Genomic DNA, 25,298 nt, shown 5'->3' with positions numbered 1-25,298 from the left:
TATATATTGCTTTCTATTTTGAGTTGGCCGATGATACCTACTCAGTACTTGTTCCTTGTACTGACCCCTACTTTTATGTTCTTCTTGTTGTTTTGTGGAGTGCAGTAAGTGCACCGTTGACTACGACTCGTCCGCAACTCTAGCCAGTCTTCAGCACGTCAGATTTCAGGGTGAGCTATTGTTCCTAGCTCGGACTGGATTCTCTCATTCACGTCTTGATGTCCTTGAAGTTCGGACATGGACCATCTGTTTACTTATTTTAGTTTTTAAATACTCTTAGACTTAGTAATTTGAGGATAGATGTTCTTGATGTGATGACTTCCAGATTTTGGGGGTGATCAGTATTATACTTAGAAGTTTATTTATTGGTTATATTAATGAGTTTTGGTCTTCCGCATTATATTTTGTTCATTATGGTTGAAATATTGGTAAACGTTGGGGTTTAGATTTGTTGGTTCGCTCACATAGGAGGATAAGTGTGGGTGCCACTCGCTGCTCGTTTTGGGTCGTGACAATAATCCACGTAGAGCACCTGCCTATCCAAATTTCATCATATCACTGGCATATAATGGCTAATCATTAATTGTCTCCCTTACTTTCTATCAAAAAACCCATTTACCAAGTGAATAAAATTCAAACAAATAACATGTACTCCTTTTGCGCTTCATAATTTCCTTCCTCGTTGAAAATTAACTAATTAAATTTTAAACATAGAAGAATTGGAGTAAAATCTCACCTCAAGTCATCCTTCCAATTTCCCTTTACGATCGTGAGGCTATTTTATTTTATTTTATTTTCTTCTACCAATTATTTACTATTATAATTATTATACATGTATTTATGGGAGTGGTAGAAGTAGTCTCACTACGAGTTGGGAATTAAAATAAGCCACAAAAATATAAAAGTAATCAAAATAAATCACTATTTTATAAGTAACTAAAATAAGCTTAGTGGAAGAAAAAGTTCCACTATATCCAATAATCTAAACGTTTTCCGTTAGTGTCATAACGTTTATTTTTAATATATAACGGAACTTTTTCTTACACTTTATAAAGTGGAGTTTTTTCTTCCACTTTATAAAGTGGAACTTTTTATTCCGTTTTATAAAGTGAAACCTTTTATTCCATTTTATAAAGTGGAACTTTTTATTACACTTTATAAGAAGAATATTTTTCTCGTCTTGAAGAAGCTTCTGAGTTGTCATATAAATTATATTGATTTTGATATGTCATTAAAACGGAAAAAAATATTTCATTATGCATTTTTATTTTTTTATTCTGAAAAATCTTTCAATCTCTATTTAAGGACGTTTATATATAGTTGATAGCACCTACAACATAAAGTCTTCTATATTTGTTCATTTCGATCTAAAAAATGTCTTCTACACCTAAAGTTAAAGTTTTATTTTATTTGGATGACGAAATTATACATGACGGAAATACCGTTTATTATAATTGTCCTCCCAAACACAATGCTAAATATTCAATTAATGTCCGATATCATAAATTTATTTCATCAATTTATAAAAGAATGGGTATAAACAGTAAGGATTATAATTTGATTATAGTCAGAAAATACCCTACTTCATTTTTATCACAAGGACAAGAAAATTTTGGAGAGTGGATTATCTATAATGACAAATCGTTGACCGACTTTTTGAGGGTTCCAAATGACTATATAGATCAAAGCAAGTTAACAATACTTGAAATCTATGTTAGGAAGGAGCCTAAGATTAGTCAACAACGTTCTCCTTTATCAGTCGATGTCCATCTGATTTTTCTAAAATGACACATTATCAAAATATTCTTATCAGTCGATATGATTTTGATTTAAACAAAACTATCAATGAAAGTGATCGGTAATGCTCAACTATTATATTTCGATATTGTTTGTTGATTTTATCAATTATTTATAAATTTATATTATTTATTATTATTATTATTACATATTTTTTAGCGGTTTACCTCAGCAAGATGGGAATATTGCTCCAAGTTATGGACTAAATAATTATTTTGGTCCCTCACACTTTGAAATGACGAAAAATGTTGGGACATCCTCAAATTTTCATGTCTCGCCTACTTTTGATGCAGATGATTATCACTATTTCTAACACTTGTTTTTTTTATTTGAGTAAGTTAATTGCATGAGCCAAATATTTATATACTTTTTACATACATAGGGAAAATAATACACAAGATGAGCCCATTGATCCTGTGAATATCGATGATCGTGACCTTCCTAATTACGGCTCACCTTCAGCTAGTGATAGTGACGATTTGCCTGATGCTGAGGAATCAGGAGATAATGTTCCATTTCGGGCATCATCTAGTGATGATGATTTTTTGACTCTCAATCGATCGTCAAGACTAATGTCCATGAATTTGTTTCGTAATCATGAAATCTCTTATCTTGATCATCTCCCGGATAGTCCAGATATCTTTGGTGGTACACATGATGAGTACACATCACAACGTATGTGGCATGAACCAGAAGATTTCATGAATGATGCTATTTATATTGAAAAAGACATGTTATTTAATTCAAAGAAGCAGTTGCAAAGAGTAGTCAAACTTCTTCATTTGAAGATAGCAAGGGAGTGTTTTATTATTAAATCGACAAAGAGATCATGACGACTTGTTTGCAGGCGTGTAGAACAAGGGTGTCGATTTAGGTTGAATTCTTTTTTGATAAGCATACTAACATGAAGAAAGTTGGAAGATACATTAAAGAACATACATGTGATATGGGTACGTGCCTCGAAGGACATTTCAACTTGGATGTTGAGATGATCCTCCTTGTTGATATAGAAAGAACGCCAAGGTACTATTTTATCCCTAGATGATTTTTATTTAATAAGGAAATATTAATTTTTTATTTGATAATTAATATTATTATTAATTTCAGGTTTCCCATCAAAGACTGTCAGACAGCTGTTCTTAAAGCATATGACATTTCAGTAAGTAAAAGAAAAGCCTATCTTAGTTTCAAGCGGGCTTTTGAAAAAGTTTATGGTACTTGGGAGGGTTCTTTTGCCTAGTTGCCGAGGTTCATGAAGCTTTGAAACACTTCAATCCTGAAACAGTAGTCAATTGTATGTTGATAGTCAAGACACATATTGGTGCAGAAATAGTCAAACAATAACATCCAACCATATGGGAAAATTATAGAAGATTTGTTGATATTTTTTTGGAAAAAAATAATAATCAGAAAATGTTTCAACTTAAAGCTAGACAAAAAGATAAATTTTTGTGTACTTTATGACATAGATACTTTTATTTTGTCTTATATTTTACGTTATTCTGCCTCTTAATTTATTTTATTTTATTTTGATATGATTTTGAAGTAGTGTTACTATTAAAACTTTTATAGGATGTGTAAACCTAAAGTTTTCTATCAATGAATTTCGATGCCTTCATAATCAAAACTAAATTAAGTCTAAGGTTGAAAGTAAATCAAACAAAAACCACATTTGAAAAAAGAAAAAATTTTCCTACAAGTACAAGGCTGCAATCTTACCTATTTTTGCACCTAAAACAACGAATATGAGTTGTATGTTGTCGGGTTGTGCTACTCAAAAATTTCAATTTGTTTAGTGTGGGGCCTCTTCAAACTGTCGGATTGGGACCATCTTCAAAGTAAATTTTTTTTTTGGAGCCATGAAAAGGAAAGGTAGAGAAGGTGAAAATGTAACTTTTTATAAAGTGGAATAAAAAGTTCCACTTTATAAAGTGAAGAAAAAATTTTGTTATATATTAAATATAAACATTATGACACTAACGAAAAATGTTTAGAAAATTGGATATAGTGGAACTTTTTTTCCACTAAGCTTATTTTAGTTACTTACTAAAATAGTAGCTTATTTTGGTTACTTTTATATTTGTGGCTTATTTTGGTTCCCAACTCTCTCACTACTAATTTTAATAAAATATTTTCATTGACCACCAATTAAATCAAGGATAAATGACGAAAATCACACCTTTAAGTTATCTTATTATCATTATCCCCTATCATTTTTATAAATTCCCAAAATTCCTTATTTTCACACATCAAATTTATGTATCAACGCATCAAATTAATCTCACCCATTAAATTAATGTATCTCGCACATCAGATTAGTGTATCATGTATAAAATATATATCATATTGGTGTATCATATATAAAATGTAATGTATCTTACTTAATGATTAATGTATCTGGCACATCAGATTAATGTATCAACGCTTATATTATTATATCAGTTTGAGTGATTTTTATAATTATAAACTTATAAGGGACAAATGATAATTTTACTTTAAAAATATGTGATTTCTGTCATTTGTCAATTATATAATCAAGAATTGTCTTTCTAAATCTTAAGAATTGTTCTTTCAAAATAATTTTCTCATAAATGAATTTACTTGATGCAAATTTGTGTGCTTTTGCCCAAATATTTCCGTTATAATTTTCAAAATCTTAAGAATTGTCTTTCAAAATTTCCTTCCACTTACCATTAGTCAAAGGCGCTTAAAATAAAGAGTAACTTTCACATATAGTAAATACAAAATTCATATTTGTATTCTATAGCAAAGTTTGCGTAATTGTGTTTCATAGCAAACATAAATATGTATAATTCGCATACATATACAAAGAAACCAATTGTGTAATTCGCTATACATATATAAAAGAAAGCAATTGTATACAACTCAATTGATAATTTGTGTATATATAAAATGAGAAAGAGAGAAAGACAAAAGAAAATTGGGTAGGGGAATATTGTATTGTATAATTATAAGTGTATAGGACGAAGATATATGTATTTGCAAGTGTATATTTTTAATTTTTTCTCGCTTTATACAAACAGAAACACAACTTATACAGTTCGTTTCTGTTTTTTCTTTAAGCTATAGAGGCGAGGGTGGCGAGCGAGATCTGGGAGAGGGAGAGAGGGGAACGAAAATATATGTACATATACAATTTTTTCTCGCTTTATACAAATAAAAACACATTTTATACACCTGTGTTTGTATAAAAGTGAGAGAGAGCGAGGGAGAGAGCAAAAGAGAGAGGGAGAGTGGCGAGTGAGAGTTTGAGGGAGAGAGGTGACTGGCAAACAGTTTGCTAAAAGGCACAATTAAATTAAAGTGTGGTTAGAACATTTAATTTAATTTATTAGTTTGTCACTATATACAATTTTCCCTAAAACAAAAATAACACCCTCCAAAAGTCAACTTAAGCTGGTATAAATCGTCATCATCTAAAAATATCTATCATATATTTTTATTTATATATTTTTTTTTTAAAAAATTAGAAGAGGTGTTTGAACATTTGATCCTATTTATGTTTGAAATATATTTTTCGTTGAATATTTACTTTATTTTTATTCCATAATTGAAGTACTATTCATGAACAATTACTACTAGAAATAAAAATAAAAATAAAATTAATTACCTTGAACTTTTAAAATGGCATTACTTTGAGGTAAATATTTTAGCAAGAACAATAAATATTTTGACAAAGGAGGAATATATATTTTTATTTTTATTTTTTATATGGAAGCAAAACATTCAACGAATCAAACCAAAATGTTGCTTCGGTGTTAGTAGCTTAGGTTAAGGCTTAGCAATATTTCAAGCGATTAAACCTTACTCAAAGTTCCAATAAAATACAAAAAGAATAATAATTCAAATGAATTATAAGTAATTGCACATGGTATATATCAACCTTCTTTAGATATAATAAGCCTTTCAAACATATATAAACTTGAGTATAAAAGAGAGAAAAGACCTATCTTTTTGCTTAAATATGACTAAAAGGAGGCCTACAACAAAGAGAAAAAACAATACAATAAAGATACTCTTAATTAGAGTCATCTTTAAGGTAGAGTTGATTTTTATTTTTTAAATAATTTTACTTTTAGAAATTATACATGGGGAATACATATATGTACTAGATTCATTTCTCATTTAGTATGTTAATTGAATGAAATTTCTTATCGTGTTAAGGAAAATTGTATGGTTAAACAAACATATATATAATAGTTAATTAGTCATTATAGTGCGCTATAATTTCAGTTAATTATTATTTGTGATCAATATTCAGTGATAATTACGTGGATTGTGGTTTTAAGTTTGTATAATTTAAATTTTGTATAATATAATTTGTATTACTTTTGTATAATATAATTTGTGTAACTGTTTGAAGTTCAGATGTTTGTATTTGTATAAATTCGTATTTCGAGTGTATATAAAAATAATTCAATTATACAAGCATACTCGCGAATTATACAAAGTCGCTTGCGAATTATACAAAGTCGCTTGAGAAATATACAAACAAGACAACTTAAATTGTAGCTACAACCCGTAAATATGTAAACTATAGCTATAGAGCATGGTTATTTGCGAAAATTCTCCATAAAAATTTGCCATTGGAATGAGGGTTTTGCAACCTCAGTATTTCTATTAAGTGTCAAATAAAAATGGAAATATGCCTAAAATAGGGAAGTAATACGTCATACGTTCAACAATAATTGTTCACTTGACATATAATATTACTATATTATCCTTTGAATATATTAAATTTAATATCTTAAAAAATATATTATATATTGAATATTATTTAATAGCAAACATAAATAAAATCTAAAATAATAAATCAAATATCTCTTGATTTTCTAAATTGATAAATATTATCAAACAACTATTTTTAATACAACGAATAAATATATAAAAATAAATAAAAGGGAGTATAGTTAAAACAATGTCTTCATCCTCCAATTACTTTCAATATAATCATGGAAGTTGTAGTCCAAGTTACGTATAAAGATATTTTCAAGCTAAGTGGTGTCTTTATAAAATAAAATAAACATGTCTAGTTCCATGTAACTTTATGACATTCTGAAGTTAATGCTGGATAATCTCCAAGTTTTTAAGTCAAAAGGGATATATGTGGTAGAGACCATTCTTTTAGATTTGCTGAATCTCAAACCATATATTTTGAATTAGAACAAATATTGATTAATATTTTCTCTTTTTGTTAATTTGTTCACTGTCAGCACTTTAAACTCCTCTGAATAAGTATTTATTTCATTAAATTATTCCTATCGATTATAATTATTCTTGATTACCACTCTCACGTATGATTCTCTTAAAGATTTCGAATAGATATAGATTCGGTCAAGTATAATTAGGTCAAGTAATATTTAATTAATTTATAGATTTATGTTATGTATATATATATAATAATTTATAATTGAGATTCATTGAAATTATATATTTGTCATAATAATAAAAATAACAAAGTTGTTAACTATTTTTATTTTTTAAAACTATCAAATAAAGTAATTAAGTGTACCTAAACTAATATTTTCAAGAAAAAAAATAAGATTGACGGAAATATGCGGACTTCCTAACTTTTTTTACCCACCAAATTTCTTCGAGAGTAATTCCACAGATGCTTTCTCCAAATTCTGAAATACTCTCAAAAAATTGATCAAACTTAAAAACACCATTAAGTCCTAAATAACAATTCAACTAAAGAACATGATAATACATTTTAAAAAAAAAAAAACTTATTTGGAGGTATTCAAATAATTATAAAATATATTTATTCGGATTCTTCAAAAGGGTCAATTTTTAAAATTAGTATAATTTTAAAAATTCAATGCAAGTATGAGGTTTGGCAGGTAAAAAGTTGGGAAGTCCGCATATTCCTGTCAATCTTTTTTTTTTCTTGAAAATGTTACCTAGGAGGGTACACTTAATTGCTTTACATGATGATTTTAAAAAATAAAAATAGTTGACGGCTTTGTTGTTTTTATTATTAAGATGAATATATAATTTAAGTGGATCTCAACCATAAATTATTATATAATACATATGGCATAAATCTATAAGGTTATTAAACATTACTTGACCGAATTACACTTAACCAAATCTTTATCCATTTTTTAATATGGTGAAACCTAAAATCTAAAATAATTTACATGAATATCACTCTTTATCAATTTTCTGCTCCAAAGATTCAACATGCTATTCATAACTAAAGATTTTTTTTTCGACGTATTTTAAATTAAGTATATACAAAGTTTGCTAAATAGGGAAAGATTTAAAAAATTAAGCTAATTTTAGGTACTCCCTTCGTCCAATAATCGTTGTCTACTATACTATTTTGAGAGGTCTAATCATACTTGTCCACTTTATGAAATTAATGGATAATTTCATATTAGTTCATAATTTAGACTTATCATTAATCATAATCATTTCTCGGTTTCATTTTTCAAGGCATTATATTATATTTATAACTATTCAAAGAATAATATAGTAAAATTATCCTTTTATTTATATTTTTTTAAAATAAAATGTTCAAAATCAATAATAGATAAGTATTGTCGGACAGATGAATATACACTTGTGCCAAATGATATAGTGCTAGGCAGGGGCGGAGCTACCTGGTATGAAGGGAGTTCATCCGAATTTTCATCGGCGAAAAATTATAGTATTTATACATAGTTAAAATAAGTTTCGGAAAAGGACCTAAAATACCCTCAACGTATTGGAAATAGTACAAAATTACCCTCCATCCATCTATTGGCTCCAAAATACCCTTCCCACCCACTTATTGGGTTGAAAATACTCTTGTCATCCACCTTTTGATTCAAAATTGACCACTTATCTAACGATTTTATATTTAAACTATTTAAATATTTTTTAAATACGTGACGCTCAACTATTTTGTTATAATTTAACTTATTAGTATAATTTATAAATCAATCCACTACCCACCCATTACTAATTAAACCCTTAAAATTAATAAATCTGTCACATTATTAATGCAACAACAGAAAAATTACTGCTAATTGAGTGTTTTTAAAAATTTGAGACGAAAATATCTATAGAAGTAAATTATCATACATTCAAGTGTCTAAATAAAAATTACCGATAAACTTAAAAGTCTGACTATGTTAATCTTAATTATTCTTACGTCTCAATTATGTGATGTTACTTCAAAAGTAACTTCTTTTTAAAATAATATATTAAAGATTTTAAAACAAATCATAAATATTTATAAATTATATTTTTAAAAAGTGCATGAATTAATTCGGAATGTATTACTTCTTTACCTTTAATCATAAATTTCTAATTCAATCTTGAAAGAGAATCAAATTGAAAGTGTCCTCCTAAATAATCGGCTCAACATAAATTTGGGGCTTCGATTCGGACTCGAATAATTTTGGATGTCATTTTCATGAATCTATAATTTCATCGTGTTTTAGTAGTGTTTATGACAATTTCGATATTATAGTTGGATTATTAATTGGGTGGAGTTTAATTAGTAATGGGTGGGTAGTGGGTTGGTTTATAAATAATACAAATAAATTAAATTATAACCAATAGTTGAACATCAAGTATTTTAAAAATATTTAAATAGTTTAAATTTAAAATCATTAAATAAGTGGTCAATTTTGAACTCAAAGGTGGATGACAAGGGTATTTTGGAGCCAATAGGTGGATGAAAAGGGCATTTTGGAGCCAATAGGTGGATGAAGGGTAATTTTATACTATTTTCAATACTTTAAGGATATTTTAGACCCTTTTCCGAATAAGTTTATATGTATATAATAGATGCCAAACCCCTCTCGACTATCTATTTCTACAGATTTTGAACCATCTTCCTGGCTCCGCCGCCTCTGGTTCTAGGTGACAAATGCGGGTTGAATTGAATGTAAGTTGACTATAATGGGTCTTGTTAATAAATGGATGTTTAGTAGTTTATTGACCCTCCAAAAGTTAGTTTGACGGAATGGGGTTAGACTTAAATAAACTAAAATACGAGTCAAAACTCTATTTGCTTAACTCTTAAGTTTGAATTGCTTTATTTATTTTTTAAACATTCTTTAGTACCTTATAAATATTATTTGTACCTTATAAAAAAGAATAAAATTTTTCTTAAATCAATTTAAGATATCAAACCAGTGTAAAAAAAACACTCGCACACATCATAAGTTTGAGAATCATGTGCATATTTCTCTTGTTTAGGCTTTGAATAAGGAGAATCTTTACTCATTTATCCATTCCTATATATATATACTTGACTAATACCTCTTTTTTTAACTCAACAAACATTATATATATGTTTTGTCATCAAAAAAATATTATCAAAATATGGATTCATCAAGCAAATTGTTCCAAATTTCTAGAGAGCTATCAGTGGGACATTCTTCAAGAATTTATTATTATAGAAGAGGTGAAGGGGTTCCATTTGAATGGGAAAAGCAGCCTGGAACCCCTAAAATTAATCCAACAAAAGAAGATGTCAATATACCACTTAGCCCTCCACCTTCATTTCAAAGCATAGGGCTTACTAAACCTTGTTTTGATGATCATGAATCAAAACATTTCAAAGTTTGGATTACAAACAAGATGAAGAAATTGCATTCATCAAAACAATTTGCGAAATCGCGCGATGGAGATAAAGAGTTTAACAACTCTAGTTCATCTTCATTTGATTCAAACACTAAAAAGAGGGACAAATCTTCAAGGGATTTAATGGAGGATTCATATTGTTGCAATCTCACATCAATGGTTGGTAAACATTCTAATTCTTTTTACTTGTGTCATTTTGTGTTAGTCACTATGTATCAATTGTTCGTCTGGCTTTGATTTAACATGAAGTTTTAAAAAATAAAATTTATAAAATAAATAAATTAAGTTATGAGGTCTTAAACTAAATATATGTAAAATATACTAAAATATTTTTATAGTAAAAATACATCATATGAAAAAATAAATTTAAAGAGCTAAAAAAATGTTTTTTTTTTCTAATTGAAAGGGAGAGAATAAAAGATTTAGCATTTATTTTATTTTTTTGAATATTTTTTTCCAAGTATGTTGTAAATATCATGTCCTTTAATTAATAATATCAGGTAATCTTCCATGAAAGGTGGGATTATTAGTAACTTAACAAATATGGCAAATTACATGCAACAAAAGGTTGATATAATTATAGTGATAGTATAAATATACTTTAATATAAGTAAGTAAATCTTTTCCTGAATAAGTTGATTAAAATAATTTTATAATTCTATGTACACACACTAATTAAGACATCTAAAATAAAAATAAGAAGAACAAATAAATGATTAAATCAATTACAACACCTTGGGCGAAAATCCACTTAGTTTATTGTCTATCGCGTATAACAATGATTAGGAACACTTGTTATGTCATATGACATTTTAGAAAAGTTTTAAAACCATTTAGACAAACATAATAAATATGTTTTAGTTCTGCACATAATTTTGAGCCTAAACTAATAATTCTTTGTCATATTCAGAATCGTTTTCACCACTCTTGTAAGGTTAAAAAACTTATGCAACTGTTTATTCACAAAAATAGTGAATGTGCGGATCTTGAATCATTAGCGTTCAGCGGAGACTCTTCGGAGTGAAGTAATATGATATTAAGTTATAAATTAATAATCTATTATAACGTATGCATTTATATATTTTATAATATGTTATTTATCCTAATTTCTAAGTTATCAATTATTATATACAATTACCTGTAATTATCTTCTAAATGATATGATTTATTTAAATATTTTTGCACCTATTGTACTTTTTAAAACTCTATTTGTAAATTAGCATTAACGTTTGGACTAATTGCATTTGTTTTGCTTTTACTTTTGTATGTTCTTTAAGAAATCGATTTGGTTTTGAGAGAACAGATTCTTTTAACTTCCATCTTGAGAAATCAAATTCTCTCAGGAACGAAGACACAAAAAGGAAAAAAAAAAATCTTGGGGATCTTATCAACTTTTTTTGAGAAATTTACATAATCGTCCATCAAAATAATTGCCAGCAAATGTATATATCTTTTATATATATAACTATTTCCTCTCAAAGTTGAAAGTAAGAATTCTTAGTTAAATGAAAGTTCTTTCAACATTTGAATCTGTTTTTCTCATAAAGAGAACCTCCTCCCGTGTGGAATTCTTGTCTTTATTCGCTTATGCTCTGCTCTTCTCGTTAAAGTCAAGCTCATGATTTTTGCTCTAGTCAAAGTTCTATCTGGCTTTTCATTGGGAAAATAAGAGACAAATATAGTTGTGAATCTGGATGCCCGTTAAAAAGGGCTTCTCTTTCTAGTTCGAGAGTGTTAAATAAAGCAAAAAGTTATTTTATCTAGATGAATGGCTTGATTCTACTTCTTTTAATATCTTTTGTCTCAACTTATATGACTTACTTTCCTTTTTGGTCATTTCCAAATAAATGACACATTTTTGTATCAAGTAATACTTTGACTTTAAAATATTTATTTTATCCTTAGGCTAATCGTGTTGCAGGATAAAGAGGAGGGCTATAGAAAAATGCACAAGAGGGAAGAAACTGGTGAAAGATTATTTGTTGAGAGAATAGTTTCAAGAATGTCATCAGTAGACCAATCTTACTATAGAAGCACAGTAGAAGGAATTCCCTTTAAATGGGAAATGCAACCAGGCACTCCTATGGCTATACATGCACCACAAAATGAAGTCATTCCACCACCTAGCCCTCCGCCAATGATACAAAGTTTAGCATTCCCTAAACCTTGTATTCCTCATCATGATCATCAACACAATAAACCTTCTAATACTTGGGAGAAAATCAAGAAAATGATCAAAAGTAGTCATCAAGATTCAGTTCTATCTTCTTCCATCTCGAAAAGGAAAGTGTTACCCTTGTCTAAATTTACAAAACATGTCTTGGGGAGGAAATTTTGTTTCAATCCTTGGAAGATTAAAGCAAATCTTGCGCCTTCAAGACGCATATGAGTTACATTATAAATATATATAAACAAACAATAGTATGAATGAGACAGGAACAATAGTATGAATGATGAAAGGTTATATATTTAATACATGTAAGTTGAATTTGAGTATTGTTTCATCGATGTTTATTATCTACTTCTTGTGAAATTTAGCGATCTCCTTCATTGTGTTTATCATTGTATATAGATATTCGTGGATGTACATGATATACAGGAGATATACAAATATACTGGCGATATACATGAATATTTGTTTCTGATAATGTTTTAGTGCTCGTGTTAATATGATGGTACTACTACATAGTGGAGAAATAATACTTGAGATATTTAATAATTTAGAAGAAAGAACATAATGTATTATGCTTTCTATGCATGATGAGACAAGCAGAAAATTAATAGAAGTGATAATCTGCTAGGTAGATGCATGTCAGCATCAATGTTACATCCTCTATTACAATTTGTGTGACAATTTCAAACATGATGAAATTTAAAAAATAAATTATGACTTTTGAAATTCATGATCTTAAATAAAAATTTTTAATATGCATTTTAATACCAAAATAACAATATTAATTTGCCTGAGTTAGTGATGAAAGTGAGCATTATTTTATTTGTGCAACTCCTGCAACTACTATTACATGTTTCACCTTTAATTAGTCCATTACATATTCTACAATATTAATATTTCACTGCTTTGTTATTTGATCTATCAAAGAATTTTACATATAGAAATTAGGCGAAGTTAAGGGTGTAAATGATCGGGTTGGTTTGGATTTTTCAACTATCAAATCAAACTATTTGTATAAAAAAATTAAATTTATAAACTAAACTAATAAAATTCGAATTTTTATGGATTTTTCAACCTCAAGTTGGTTCAGATTTTTCAAAAATCAAATCAAACCAAACCAAACCATCGTGTCGAATTTTTTAATTTATAAATTAAACCAAATAATAAACCTCAATTTTTTCTTATCAGATTTTTGGATATTTCGCTAAAGTTTGCATACAAACATATAGGGGAAAATTGTATATACTGGCAAACTAATAAATCAAATTAATTGCTATAGCCACCCTTTGATTTAATTGTGTCCTGTAGCAAACTGTTTGTCAGTCACTTCTCTCGCTCAAACTCTCGCTCGCCACTCTCCTCTCTCGCTCCATCTCTCGCTCGCTTCCTCTCACTTTTATACAAACACAAGTGTATAAAATTTGTTTATATTTGTATAAAGCAAGAGAAAATTGTATAAATACATATATTTTTGTTCCCCTCTCTCCCCTCTCCCGGATCTCGCTCGCCACTCTCCCTAATCTCACTCGCCACCCTCGCCTCTCTCGCTTATACAAACAGAAACAAAATGTATAAATTGCGTTTTTATTTGTATAAAGCGAGAGAAAATTGTATATACACATGCAAATATATATATATATATATATATATATATATATATTCGTCCTATACACTTATAATTATACAATAAAAATACTCCCCTACCCATTTTCTTTTGCCTTTTTCTCTTTCTCGTTTTATACAAATTCAAATTGTATATAATTTCTCTTTTCCTCGTTTATACAATTCGATTCAATTGTATATGCTCTGCCCAAGTCTCTTTTGCCTTTCTTTTTTTCTCATTTTATACAAATTCAAATTGTATATAATCGTTCTATACACTTATACTTATACAATTCATTTTATACACTTCGTTTTATACAATTCTCTGCCTAAGTCTATTTCTCTTTCTCGTTTTATACACTTTATTTTATACAATTCACAATATATATGTTTGCTATGGAGTGCAATTATGCAAACTTTGCTATAGCATACAAATATGAATTTTATGTTTGTTATATATGAAAGTTGCCCAACATATAATTAACTTGTGCTTCAAATATTTCTTTAGTTCAACCAAAATACAATTATCTAAGGTATTTCTTAAACAATAACACAAAATATAAGATGGGTATTGATGACACAAAAATATTCAATTAAAAATAAATAAATAATAATGATATCACCATATAAAATAAAGGGAAAAGGGTCAAATATGTCCCTAAACTATTCGAAAAGGTCTAAATATGCTCTCCGTTTAAATTTTGGTTCATTCATACCCTCGTCGTCCAAATTTTGGCTCAGATAAGCCCTTACGGGCGTTAGTTCGTATGTTGGACATATCCAGCTCATTTTTATTTCTTTAAATGTCACATGAAATTGTCATGTCATTTTAATCTTACCACATGACACTTATATGAAAATAGAAAGGGATTCAGACCCATAAACACCTAATCCAACTCATAAATCACTCTGTTTTATATAAACTATTCGATCCGTTTTTAACAATTTTTTTTGGTAAAACCCGAAAATGAGTACTTGATTAATAAAAAATAAAAAAAATAAGAAAAAAATATAAATAAACGCCAAAAATTAACAAATAAATATAGTAACCTTAAATTCAACAATTTCAATATTTTTTTTTAAATTTTTATTTTTTACCAAAAAATGAGTAATTGATTAATAAAAAATATGAAATGTGTGAAAAAATTAAAGGCATAATACATAAATATGCCCTTTAACTTGGCTTCGAATCACATTTATGCCCTTCAACTTTGGGTGTGCACAAGTAGATGCTTAAACTTGTATAAAGTTGAACAAATAGACATACATATCCTACATGTCATTTTTTGTCCTACGTGGTGTCCTACGTTTATTGTACCATGTAGGACTCATGTGTTTATTTATTTAAAAGTTGGATAGTTAAAGTGCTTGTTTGTGCATACGAAAGTTAAAGGTCAAAGTTAAAATTTGAAGTCAAATTTAGGATCAAATATATGTATTATGCCTAATTAAAATTAACGCCAAAAGTTCACAAATAAATATAGTAACCTTTAATTCTACAAAAAAAATTTAATTTTTATTTTTTCGATAAATCCCAAAAATGAGTAATTTATTAGTAAAAAAAGGAAAAATATGAAAAAGTAAAATAAATTTACGCCAAAAACTCACAAATAAATATAGTAACCTTAAATTCAATAATTTCAATAATTTTTTCAATTTTGATTTTTTCAGTGAATCTCGAAATGAGAAATTGATTAATAAAAAATAAAAAAATATTAAAAAATTATAAAATTAAAGCCAAAAAATACAAATAAATATAGTAACTTAAATTCAATAGTTTCAAGAATTTTTTTTCATTTTATATTTTTCATATTTTCCTATTTTTATTAATCAAATTACTCATTTTCGAGATTTATTGAAAAATAAAAATTAAAAAAATTGTTGAATTTTAGTTTATTATATTTATTTGTTAATTTTTTGCATAAATTTTATATTTTTTCATATTTTTCCTATTTTATTAATAAAATTACTCATTTTTGGGATTTGCCAAATAAAATAAAAATTAAAAAATATTGAAATTGTTGAATTTAATGTTACTGTATTTATTTTTGAATTTTGGCGTTAATTTTATATTATTTTTTTCATATTTTTATTAATAAATTAATCATTTTCGGGATTTATAAAAAAATAATATTTTTTAAAAAATATTAAAATTATAAAATTTAAGGTTACTATATTTATTTATGAATTTTTCGCACTAATTTTATATTTTTTCATATTTTTATTAATCAATTACTCATTTTCGAAATTTATCGAAAAAATAAAAATAAAACAAAATTATTGAAAATGGGACGGATAGTTTATTTAAAAGAGGGTTGATTTATGGGTCGGATTAGGTGTTAATCTGTCCGAATCTTTTAGGGGCATAATTGATCTCTTTCTATTTTCATATAAATGACATGTGATAAGAGCATATTTGGGCCAAAATTTGGACGACGAGGGTATGAGTGAACCAAACTTTAAACGGAGGGTATCTAGACTTTTACGAATAGTTTAGGGGCATATTTGACCCTTTTAATGAGTATTAGTTACATTACTAAATAAGGAAAATTAAAATTAGATTATGTTTTTTAATTATCTAAATCAATCTAAAACTAAAGAACAAATATTCAATATTATTGTCATTCTTAGTGTTGAATTGATTTTATTTTTGCATTAGTCTCAATGTGATTTTAATTTAAGTTTTATTATAATTATCAACATCTATGAACATAATATTATTGGACCATTCCGAATTCTATGTTTTAAACTTGAAATAACATATTAAAAGATAAAACTATGAAATAGTGTAAGAAATATTTTAAAATTATATCAAAGTAAATATTTTTATATATAAAATAAATTTTAAAATGACATATTTGTTTGGCCTTGGGTTGATTTTTTTTAGTTAAAATCAAACCAACTCAAATATAGTTGAATTTTTTTTTCCAATGTCAAATCAAATCACTAGTCAATTTTTTTTTTTGGGTTGACTCGACTTACGATTTGATCCGATTTTGTACATCCCTAATAGAAATAATAGTGTTTCTTCCTTTGTGTTTGAGTCGAAAAATATTATATTAAATATGAGAATTATGAAAAGCAGGTGAAATATATTGTAGTAGTGTGCAGTGAGGTTAGAGTAGTGAAATAAGAATTGAGAGAAAGGAAAATATTTCAAGTTTCCAACTTATTCACTATATCAAAGAGATTAATTTTATGTTGACGGAATTAAGATATTTTTTTGTGGAGCTTTGAATTTTTCAACTAGCTTGAAATTATTTGAATTTTATAATATTGTTGGTTGTTGTATCTTGGAGAGGACAAGTCAAGATCAGTCATACTACTGAATTGGTGAATATTATACCACAGTCAACTTGAATCTCCTTAAAAGAAACAAAATATTTGCATCCCAACTTGGATATTTATTATTCTTTTTTTGTTTACTTTATTTTCAATTTGCCTAATACATAAATATGACTTTTAACTTGGCATCGGTTGGCAACTAACCCTTAATTTTGGATGTGCACAAGTAGGCACTTAAACTTGTATAAAATTGAACAAGTAGACACACATGTCCTACATGGCATGATACACGTAGGACTCCACGTAGGACACAAAATTTCCATGTAAGGTGTCATGTAGGATGAATGTGTCAATTTGTTCAATTTTATACAAGTTTAACTGTCTACTTGTGCACATCCAAAGTTAAAGGTCATAGTTGCCAACGAATGTCAAGTTAAGAGTCATGTTTATGTATTATGCCTTTTCAATTACTATAATTTAAGATATATACACCTACACATCTTTATTTTTGAGTGGTCGTAAAAACTTTTTAAACTTGTTAACTTATATCATGGCTCAAATTTGACAATTAGGTCAGGACACCGTTACAACCTTTACTAGACGAACTCTCTAATATTAGTCCTGTTACTATTTCTTGTATGAGACTCTACAAAACGTACTTAATTTTTGTTAAAAATACAAGAAGAGTATAATTTCTATCAGGATTCTTTGAAGATTATTCTACCATAAAACTTAGAATATACCTATATAAAAGGTATTTTAATATATTTCTTCAAAAGGCATCTAAAATATTAAATAACTTTTGAATATTCATAAAAAGATAAAAATCTCGAATATTTCGTAAGCTCTAATTAGTCCAAGTCCACAACCTCAGGTCCAAAGCAATTCAAACAATAAAGTGACAAACTCAAAAATGACTAAAAAGGGCCCACAAAACACCAAAGTCCATGCTATAAAAAATATGACAAAAATGCCAAAAAACAGCACAACAATACCCATATCAATATTGAAATTTAAAAATGAAAAAACGACCCAAAAATGCAATGGTGGGACCCATGCACAAAGTTATAAAATTGACTCTGTCACGAGGCTCCAAATAACTAAAGGAACTAATTATATGCCATTGCAGTTATGTTGTGTCAAGTCTTTTCCTCTCGGCATTACTGGGTTGGAAGGATTGTATTGTCATGGTCAAAATCTCCAGTATGGGTCTTTTTCTAGAGATTTTTTCCTTTGAATGGAAGCACATTATTTGTTACATTCCATTTAATAACCAAGTCATAGTGTTGAATCAAATATTCGGTCTATTGGTTTAGTTTAATTTAGTTTGATATGAGTTATTTAATTAACAGATTGTATATAATTAGAGAGAGGAGTGGGTTATTTAGAAAAAATAAATTCAAACGTTTTGTTTGATTTGAGGCATTACATTCAAAATTGGTGTATTTTTGCATTATGATAATAACATGAGCATATTTAGCCTAGTATTAAGTTAGCTAATTGATTAAAGTAAATGCGAGTATTTTTGACCTTTTTTTCTTTAATCAATAAACATATCAATATACAATTATTTCAACAAATTTCACCGCGAAATAATATGGTGCATTATATAGACGAGTCTACTTCTTTCTTCATAGATTTTTGTTAAATTTCGAGTTTTGAATAAGAAAAATTCCTTGTTAGTAAAGACTATCATCAAATAAACCCAATTAAATACGAATTCAAACTTAATATAATTACAAAATGGAAAATTCAAAATAAAAAATTATAGTGTGAGTATAACAAAATTAATATGACTAGTAGCAAACACTTTTTTTTTTCGAGTTCCAATATTTCTTTATTACCCTTGGGTTTATTGGCGGGAAAACTGAAAAGTAGATGAAAATGGCGGGAAATAGTTCATAGGGTTTCATATAGAATGTGAAGTTTCAGTTTAAACACCCAAATTTAGTGAATAATCCGTTTTTTGTGTGATCAAAGAAGAAAGAATCGAAAAAATGTTCGGTAGCAGTCAATTGGATTCATTCTCCGGCGGAGGTTTTATGGCTTCTCAGTCCACTCAAGCCATGGATGCTTCACGCACTTCCGCTAAGGTGAAAAACCCTATCACTTTTTGCTCTTCTGTGTAGTTGGATATTCATTTTGTTTATTGATTTTGCAGAGTCGTGAAAACCCACCTCTGCTTCCGCTAACAGTCAAACAGATAAGCCAAGCAGTTCAATCTAGTGATGAAAAATCTAACTTTGTTATTGATGGTGTCGATGTCAACAATGTAAGAATTGTTCCTTTTTTCTCTATTAACTTAAACAGTTTTCTCCGTCGTTCTCAAAGGAATCGCTGAGGAGTATCATGTCACATTTTAAAGTTAGAATTTACATACGAGTGTTTCAAATCTCATTAGCACGTGTTTGTAAAATTGTAATCAAAGAAGAGAACAGTTTGATGGTTCATACACTAATAGTGTCATATAAAATGGGGATGGGGAAAAGTTTTTAGGATTACTTGATTTTTTAGTTTAGAATTTTTAAGGGTCAGTATTTTGTTTGGTTATTCAGTACCTTTGAAGAAATTTGGGTATTCTGTGATAATTTTCTCTTAATTTTAAATATATTTTGTGGGTCAATATTTTATTTGGTTTTGTGTTACAATTGTGAAAACTTTCACTTCATTTGCTTTTTCTGGGTCAAGTTTTTGATTTGCCAATGAACTCTGGATCTAAATGGTTAAGCTAGTGTTTCACTAATGTGTGTACTAAGGTGCCTTTTATGTGATGAGTAAATATGTCAATTTATTCCTTCCACTAGAAAAAGAAGAAGATATTTTGGGTTTATCTTTGAATCTGCATGAAACTTAACTCAATTCTTGGTTTAGGTGAGGTTGGTCGGGATGGCATATAAAAATTCTGAGAGAGTGACAGATGTGTCATTTACGATTGATGATGGAACCGGTCGGATTGAATGTACCAGATGGTAAATTTCTTGCCTATTATTTCTCTTGATATAACATTTTCTCAAAATATATTTGTATTCCAAGTTGATTATTGTATTCATAACCTTTATGAGAAGATGGATTAAAAACATGCAAGGATCTACATATTGTTAGGGGGCACACAGTGCTCATCATACGGGGATCTATTGCTGCAAGAACAATTAGATTTAGGGGGCACACAGTGCTCATCATACGGGGATCTATTGCTGCAAGAACAATTAGATTTCTTGTAGTTCATAAACAATTGAAGCATTTAAGATTGTGATAAAGGGATGTACTGTATCACTAGTCATTTTTTCCTATCAAATAGTTTGGGTGGTTTTACCCTGCTACTGCTTTCAGTACATACAACTGAAGGTGTCTTCTCAAAAGAAAAACACCTCTTTAAAGTGCTTGAAAATTAAGATAAATTTATGTTATCTTTTTTTAATTGAAATACAATACGATTGTCCAAACTTTACCGAAGTAGGGAGCTCAATGCACTACTTGAAGCTTGGCATCATTTACCTTGATGGCTCTAGGTTTAATCTCTTACTGTTTTAAGTTGGTTTAAGTCCGTCTCCCTAAACTATTTTTTTCTATAGAAGCATGACTGTTCCCTTGTATAGTAATCCTGTTAGCCTAATTTGCACCTCTCTTGCTCACTATGCACTAAAGTTATTTCTTCCTATCCCTTTTGCAGGGTGAATGATGCTGTGGATACCAAGGAAGTTGAGCAAGTATCGTAAGTCACATCTCTATCAATCATTTTGGATCCAATGATATGTTTGCTCTTTAGCATTCTAATTCCACATTTTAAAGCAGGGACAGAATGTATGTCCGAGTCCATGGACACTTGAAAGGTTTTCAGGGTAAAACACAACTAGTGATCTTTTCTATCAGGTTTGTAAAGTTTATGCTTCTATTTTGTTCAAATTAATAAATGCTCCATATTTGTGTGATCTTTATTAGTCTATGGCCAAATTTTTCTTACTTTTTATTGCAACTATGTTTCAGCTCTTCCTTTTTTTTTTCTAAAGGATATTTTAACTTTTTCTACTCAAGAGTTGGTCAAGATTATGACCTCAGAATGTCTTCAATGAAAGTGCTTTTTCCCTGGAACATTCACACCCTTGATTTTTCTCCAGTGCGTCAGGGAAAAGCTAATTCATGATCCTGTGCTAACCATCTTCCACTTGTTAGTATTGATGGCAAGGATGATCTCTTTGTTTAGTTGTCTGTGTTTTCTTGGTGGGGAACAACCTTCCCCTTTTTCCTTTAGAGATAGCACTAACCTGATTCCAACTTAAATAGCCAAATGGGCAGTTCATCAAGTGTGTTTACTGAGAATCATAGATATTTCCACTGTTGACGTTTAGTCAATTGAACTTTACAATGGTTATCAAACTTTGGTATGATTGGTCATTTCAAGTATGGAACATCTGTTTTCAGGTAGTTTTCTTAAACATTTAAGACTGACTCATAATTTATCAATTAGGCCACCTCTTTTTGTTGTACGCTGTTGAAGTTTGTGTTCTCAAGTGTTTGCCTAGAGACAATAGAATGCTAGAAGACAAACAATTTATTATTGGACGCCGGGGACATAATTTGGAGTTGAATCAGGACAGCTCAGTGTTTATTTATACAAGCAATTCTTTTTGGACTTGTGCACGCTTTGTTTGTGTGATAACAATGTCCCCCGAGTGTCTTTCCAGATTTTGTGTTTTTCAGACATTGAATTTCCAAATCTATCAATCTAACTTTCATTCTTATGTATGGATTTCTTAGTTTTTCCCTTGTCTTTTTTAGGATGTCTAGGGATATTGGGTGCTGAAAGTGTCATTGGGTGGCTTGTGGGTGAACTTTGCTACATATAAGTCCATAGATCAGCGTTAACTATTTATTTTGTTTGGTTAAGTACTTGTAATTTGGGAATTTTAATCAGATGGAACCCTAGAATCACTTGTTGATTAAGGGTGAGATTCTATTCCCCCTGTGGTTTCCCAGTTTTCACTTGGCCTCCCTGAGTTTTAAAGATATGCATAGCACCTCCAAACCTTTCTTGCATTAGATTTTATCTTTATTTTTTTTTTGGGGGGGGGGGGGTTGTTTATGCTGCATGTGCTTGTTGACTTCATTTAGTGATTCTTTTATAATATTATCAATAACCACTCTATTTTGGCCTTTGATGATTTTTCAGACCTATAACTGAGTATAATGAGGTTGCTACCCACTTCCTTGAATGTATCTATGTCAATCACTGCAATAGGAAGCCACAGGTATAAATCTAGTTTCTATAAACAATGAGTTTTATATACATCATCTTTTTTTTGTTCTCAATAACCCACTTGGTGAATAACTTCTAGACTTTTATTCTATATGAATACAGAGTGGTCTCTCTGTCTCCACTCCCAGCAAAACTGATGTGCCTGCAGCAGTTAGTGCCCCTTCAAGTGGATACAATTCCAGTCAAGTTAGTATTGACCATACAGTAAATGATGATTTCAGATTGCCATTCAACTATTCGTCACTCTTGATGATTTTGTTTGATTATCTGCCTCATCCATTATTTCTTTCAGTTCTCTGGAAATTTGAGCATTGATGGACTCAAGGGCATAGAAAAGATTGTTATAGATTATTTGGAACAGCCGTCCTCACTGTAAGTTGCTTAATATGCTGTTAATCATAACATTGATCATGCTGTTCATAGCTTCTCTTTGGTTGACAAGTGGCATGCTTTCCTAATGATGGTCTAGTTTTCTAGAGTTCAAACTAACTTGACCATTTAACTTGAGGATATATTTGGTTTTGGCTTACTCTACATCTCAACTTGAATGCAGCCCTGTTCATCTTTAATTCAGATTCTCTTAAAATTGAAGTGTTTGAAATCCCCGATTCTTTCTGATTTTACTTGTATGTATTTTGTCATTTTTCTCATTTTATTCTTCAAAAGCATACAAGAGGAGTAACATTACCCCTTAGGGTTGCGCTTATTTTCTGAGGGTTAACATACATATGCATACACAGACACATTCAAACACAGCCCAAATCCTCTCGAGCAGACAGTGAAAACATGATTTTCTATCTTAATTTTGCAATGAAGACAGAATGCTCTGAGAGGTCAGCAGCTTTGAAACTACTGCCTGCGTGTGACCGCTACATTTGAACTTCTGGAAATTACTGTCTTAACCTGCTGAAGGCATTTTATTTGACATTATTGCCACTTCTTTAAACCAAATATTTACTGAAAAAAGACAGTATATGTAATAAACTCATAACGTTTTCCCCCAACTATTATCTGGAAAATGTTATATGATGAAAACCATCAATGGAATAATTTTAGTGCTTAATTGGTTATGCATATTTCTAGCAGTGAATATTTAAGGTTGATGGGAATTGTGTTTTGGTATGGATATCAAAAATAAAAACAATGTCCTCTAATTGTAGGTGTAGGAGTAGGTGGTATCGATTAGTGGAGGGGGAGTCACAATAGCTATACCCTTAAGAGAGCAACACATCAAAATATGACAAATTTTACATCAAACTAGCAGAAGGAGCTAGATTTCCATGATTTATTTGGAAAACAAGATTGATATCATTTCCTAGAGTTAAAACACAATCACCAGTTTTGCCTTTTGTGGAGCACTTAGTCTGCTGCTGAGCAATTTTGCATTAACTGCTTCTTAATACCATCCTGTAATATTGTAAAAGATAAACTTTTGAAGATGCTGCATTCATCTTTGTTTGAGTTGATCATGTTCCCCCACTCTAGATTGCAAAACTGACAACATTTCTATGTTCAGTGCACAGGAGAAAGGGATACACTGGAATGAAATTGCTCAACACCTTAGAGTTCCTTTGGAGAAAATCAAGTACATCTCTTTATCCCTCACACAGAAAGATAAAGGAACAGTTCTGTTTCTCATTTTCATTGCATGCAGGATTTTAAGAACGGCCTACTAAGTCATTTTTGAATCTTAATAGGGAAGCAATAGAATCTCTTGAATCTGAAGGGCTGGTTTACTCTACCATTGATGAATGTCACTTCAAGTCGACAAGTGCTTAAAGCCTTGCTTACATGCTCAGGGAATCAGAGGAAAGATGATAGTTAGCTTGACATCATCAAATATATCAAGTTTTAGGAACTGATTTCTGTCATTGCAGTCTAGCTTTTTGAATTGAAGTCTACTTATAGACAAACCTGCATTTTTACTTTTATTTGTCAAGAGTCATGTATCTGTTGCCACTCCTGTTTTGGTGTAAAGAATTATCCATGGATAGAGATATGCAGATCTTTAGTCCTGCAAATATCTCCAATGGAATGGTGCTTTTGGCAGACCAAGTAGTGGAATCACTAAATGTTTACTTTCATTTATTGGTCGAACGATAACCATGTCTCTTTTATTGAGAGCATTGGTCAACTGACCTACATCCTTAGAAGAGTGCCAATTCCTAAACAATGCAATATCAAAGGAGAGTGCAAAATTGGTTTGTTGAGAAGCAGACACATTCTAATCAGATTTGTATCAATTGAAGACTTTGTAAATATGATGTCTAAAACATCACTAACAAGTTCTGGGAAGAAATCATTATTTTCATTAGTTGCCTATTCACATGATATGGCTACAACAAATAAGACTAACCCGAGTTGTGCAAGGTTAATCTAAGGAAAGTTACCTAAGTTTGTTGAATTAGAGATAGAGGATACCAACTCCGGGGAATCAAGAATTGAAAGAGGTAAGTGGTTTATGATATGTTACCTGAAGTAGTTTTGTCTTTTGTGTAAATTAAGTTAAATTGAATGACCGTTTGATCTTTGTAGAGGAGCATGTTGCTATTCTAGCTAGAGATGTGTGTTCGAGAGTTCATA

General features: G+C 29.4%; 2 protein-coding genes across 2 annotated transcripts; both read left to right on the top strand.

Moving 5' to 3' along the window:
• Window positions 1–9,946: 9,946 nt before the first annotated feature.
• On the top strand, window positions 9,947–13,029 carry LOC107025514. Its single transcript, XM_015226302.2, has 2 exons — window positions 9,947–10,560; window positions 12,323–13,029. The coding sequence occupies exons 1-2, from the start codon at window positions 10,141–10,143 to the stop codon at window positions 12,788–12,790; spliced, it is 888 nt and encodes a 295-aa protein (XP_015081788.1). The 5' UTR covers window positions 9,947–10,140; the 3' UTR covers window positions 12,791–13,029.
• A 6,256-nt stretch (window positions 13,030–19,285) lies between these two features.
• On the top strand, window positions 19,286–24,812 carry LOC107024315 (replication protein A 32 kDa subunit A-like). Its single transcript, XM_015225275.1, has 10 exons — window positions 19,286–19,554; window positions 19,623–19,733; window positions 20,333–20,430; window positions 21,132–21,173; window positions 21,254–21,331; window positions 22,629–22,707; window positions 22,818–22,901; window positions 23,008–23,087; window positions 24,232–24,300; window positions 24,413–24,812. Exons 1-10 carry the CDS (start codon window positions 19,459–19,461, stop codon window positions 24,492–24,494), a joined length of 819 nt encoding a protein of 272 aa, XP_015080761.1. The 5' UTR covers window positions 19,286–19,458; the 3' UTR covers window positions 24,495–24,812.
• Window positions 24,813–25,298: the final 486 nt, after the last annotated feature.

The sequence above is a fragment of the Solanum pennellii genome, chromosome 7, assembly GCF_001406875.1.
Source record: "Solanum pennellii chromosome 7, SPENNV200".
Taxonomy (NCBI): domain Eukaryota; kingdom Viridiplantae; phylum Streptophyta; class Magnoliopsida; order Solanales; family Solanaceae; genus Solanum; species Solanum pennellii.
The sequence above is the reverse complement of the archived record's forward strand: the minus strand, read 5'-3'. Positions and strand labels throughout refer to the sequence as shown.

What these genes read in the sequence shown, in the direction of transcription:
- LOC107024315 (XM_015225275.1), top strand. Translation starts at nt 19,459, where the DNA reads ATGTTCGGTAGCAGTCAATTGGATTCATTCTCCGGCGGAGGTTTTATG. An exon ending in ATGGTGTCGATGTCAACAAT is followed by an intron (nt 19,734 to 20,332) that starts GTAAGAATTGTT and finishes TTCTTGGTTTAG; the next exon opens with GTGAGGTTGGTCGGGATGGC. An exon ending in GTTCCTTTGGAGAAAATCAA is followed by an intron (nt 24,301 to 24,412) that starts GTACATCTCTTT and finishes GAATCTTAATAG; the next exon opens with GGAAGCAATAGAATCTCTTG.
- LOC107025514 (XM_015226302.2), top strand. Translation starts at nt 10,141, where the DNA reads ATGGATTCATCAAGCAAATTGTTCCAAATTTCTAGAGAGCTATCAGTG. An exon ending in GTTGCAATCTCACATCAATG is followed by an intron (nt 10,561 to 12,322) that starts GTTGGTAAACAT and finishes ATCGTGTTGCAG; the next exon opens with GATAAAGAGGAGGGCTATAG.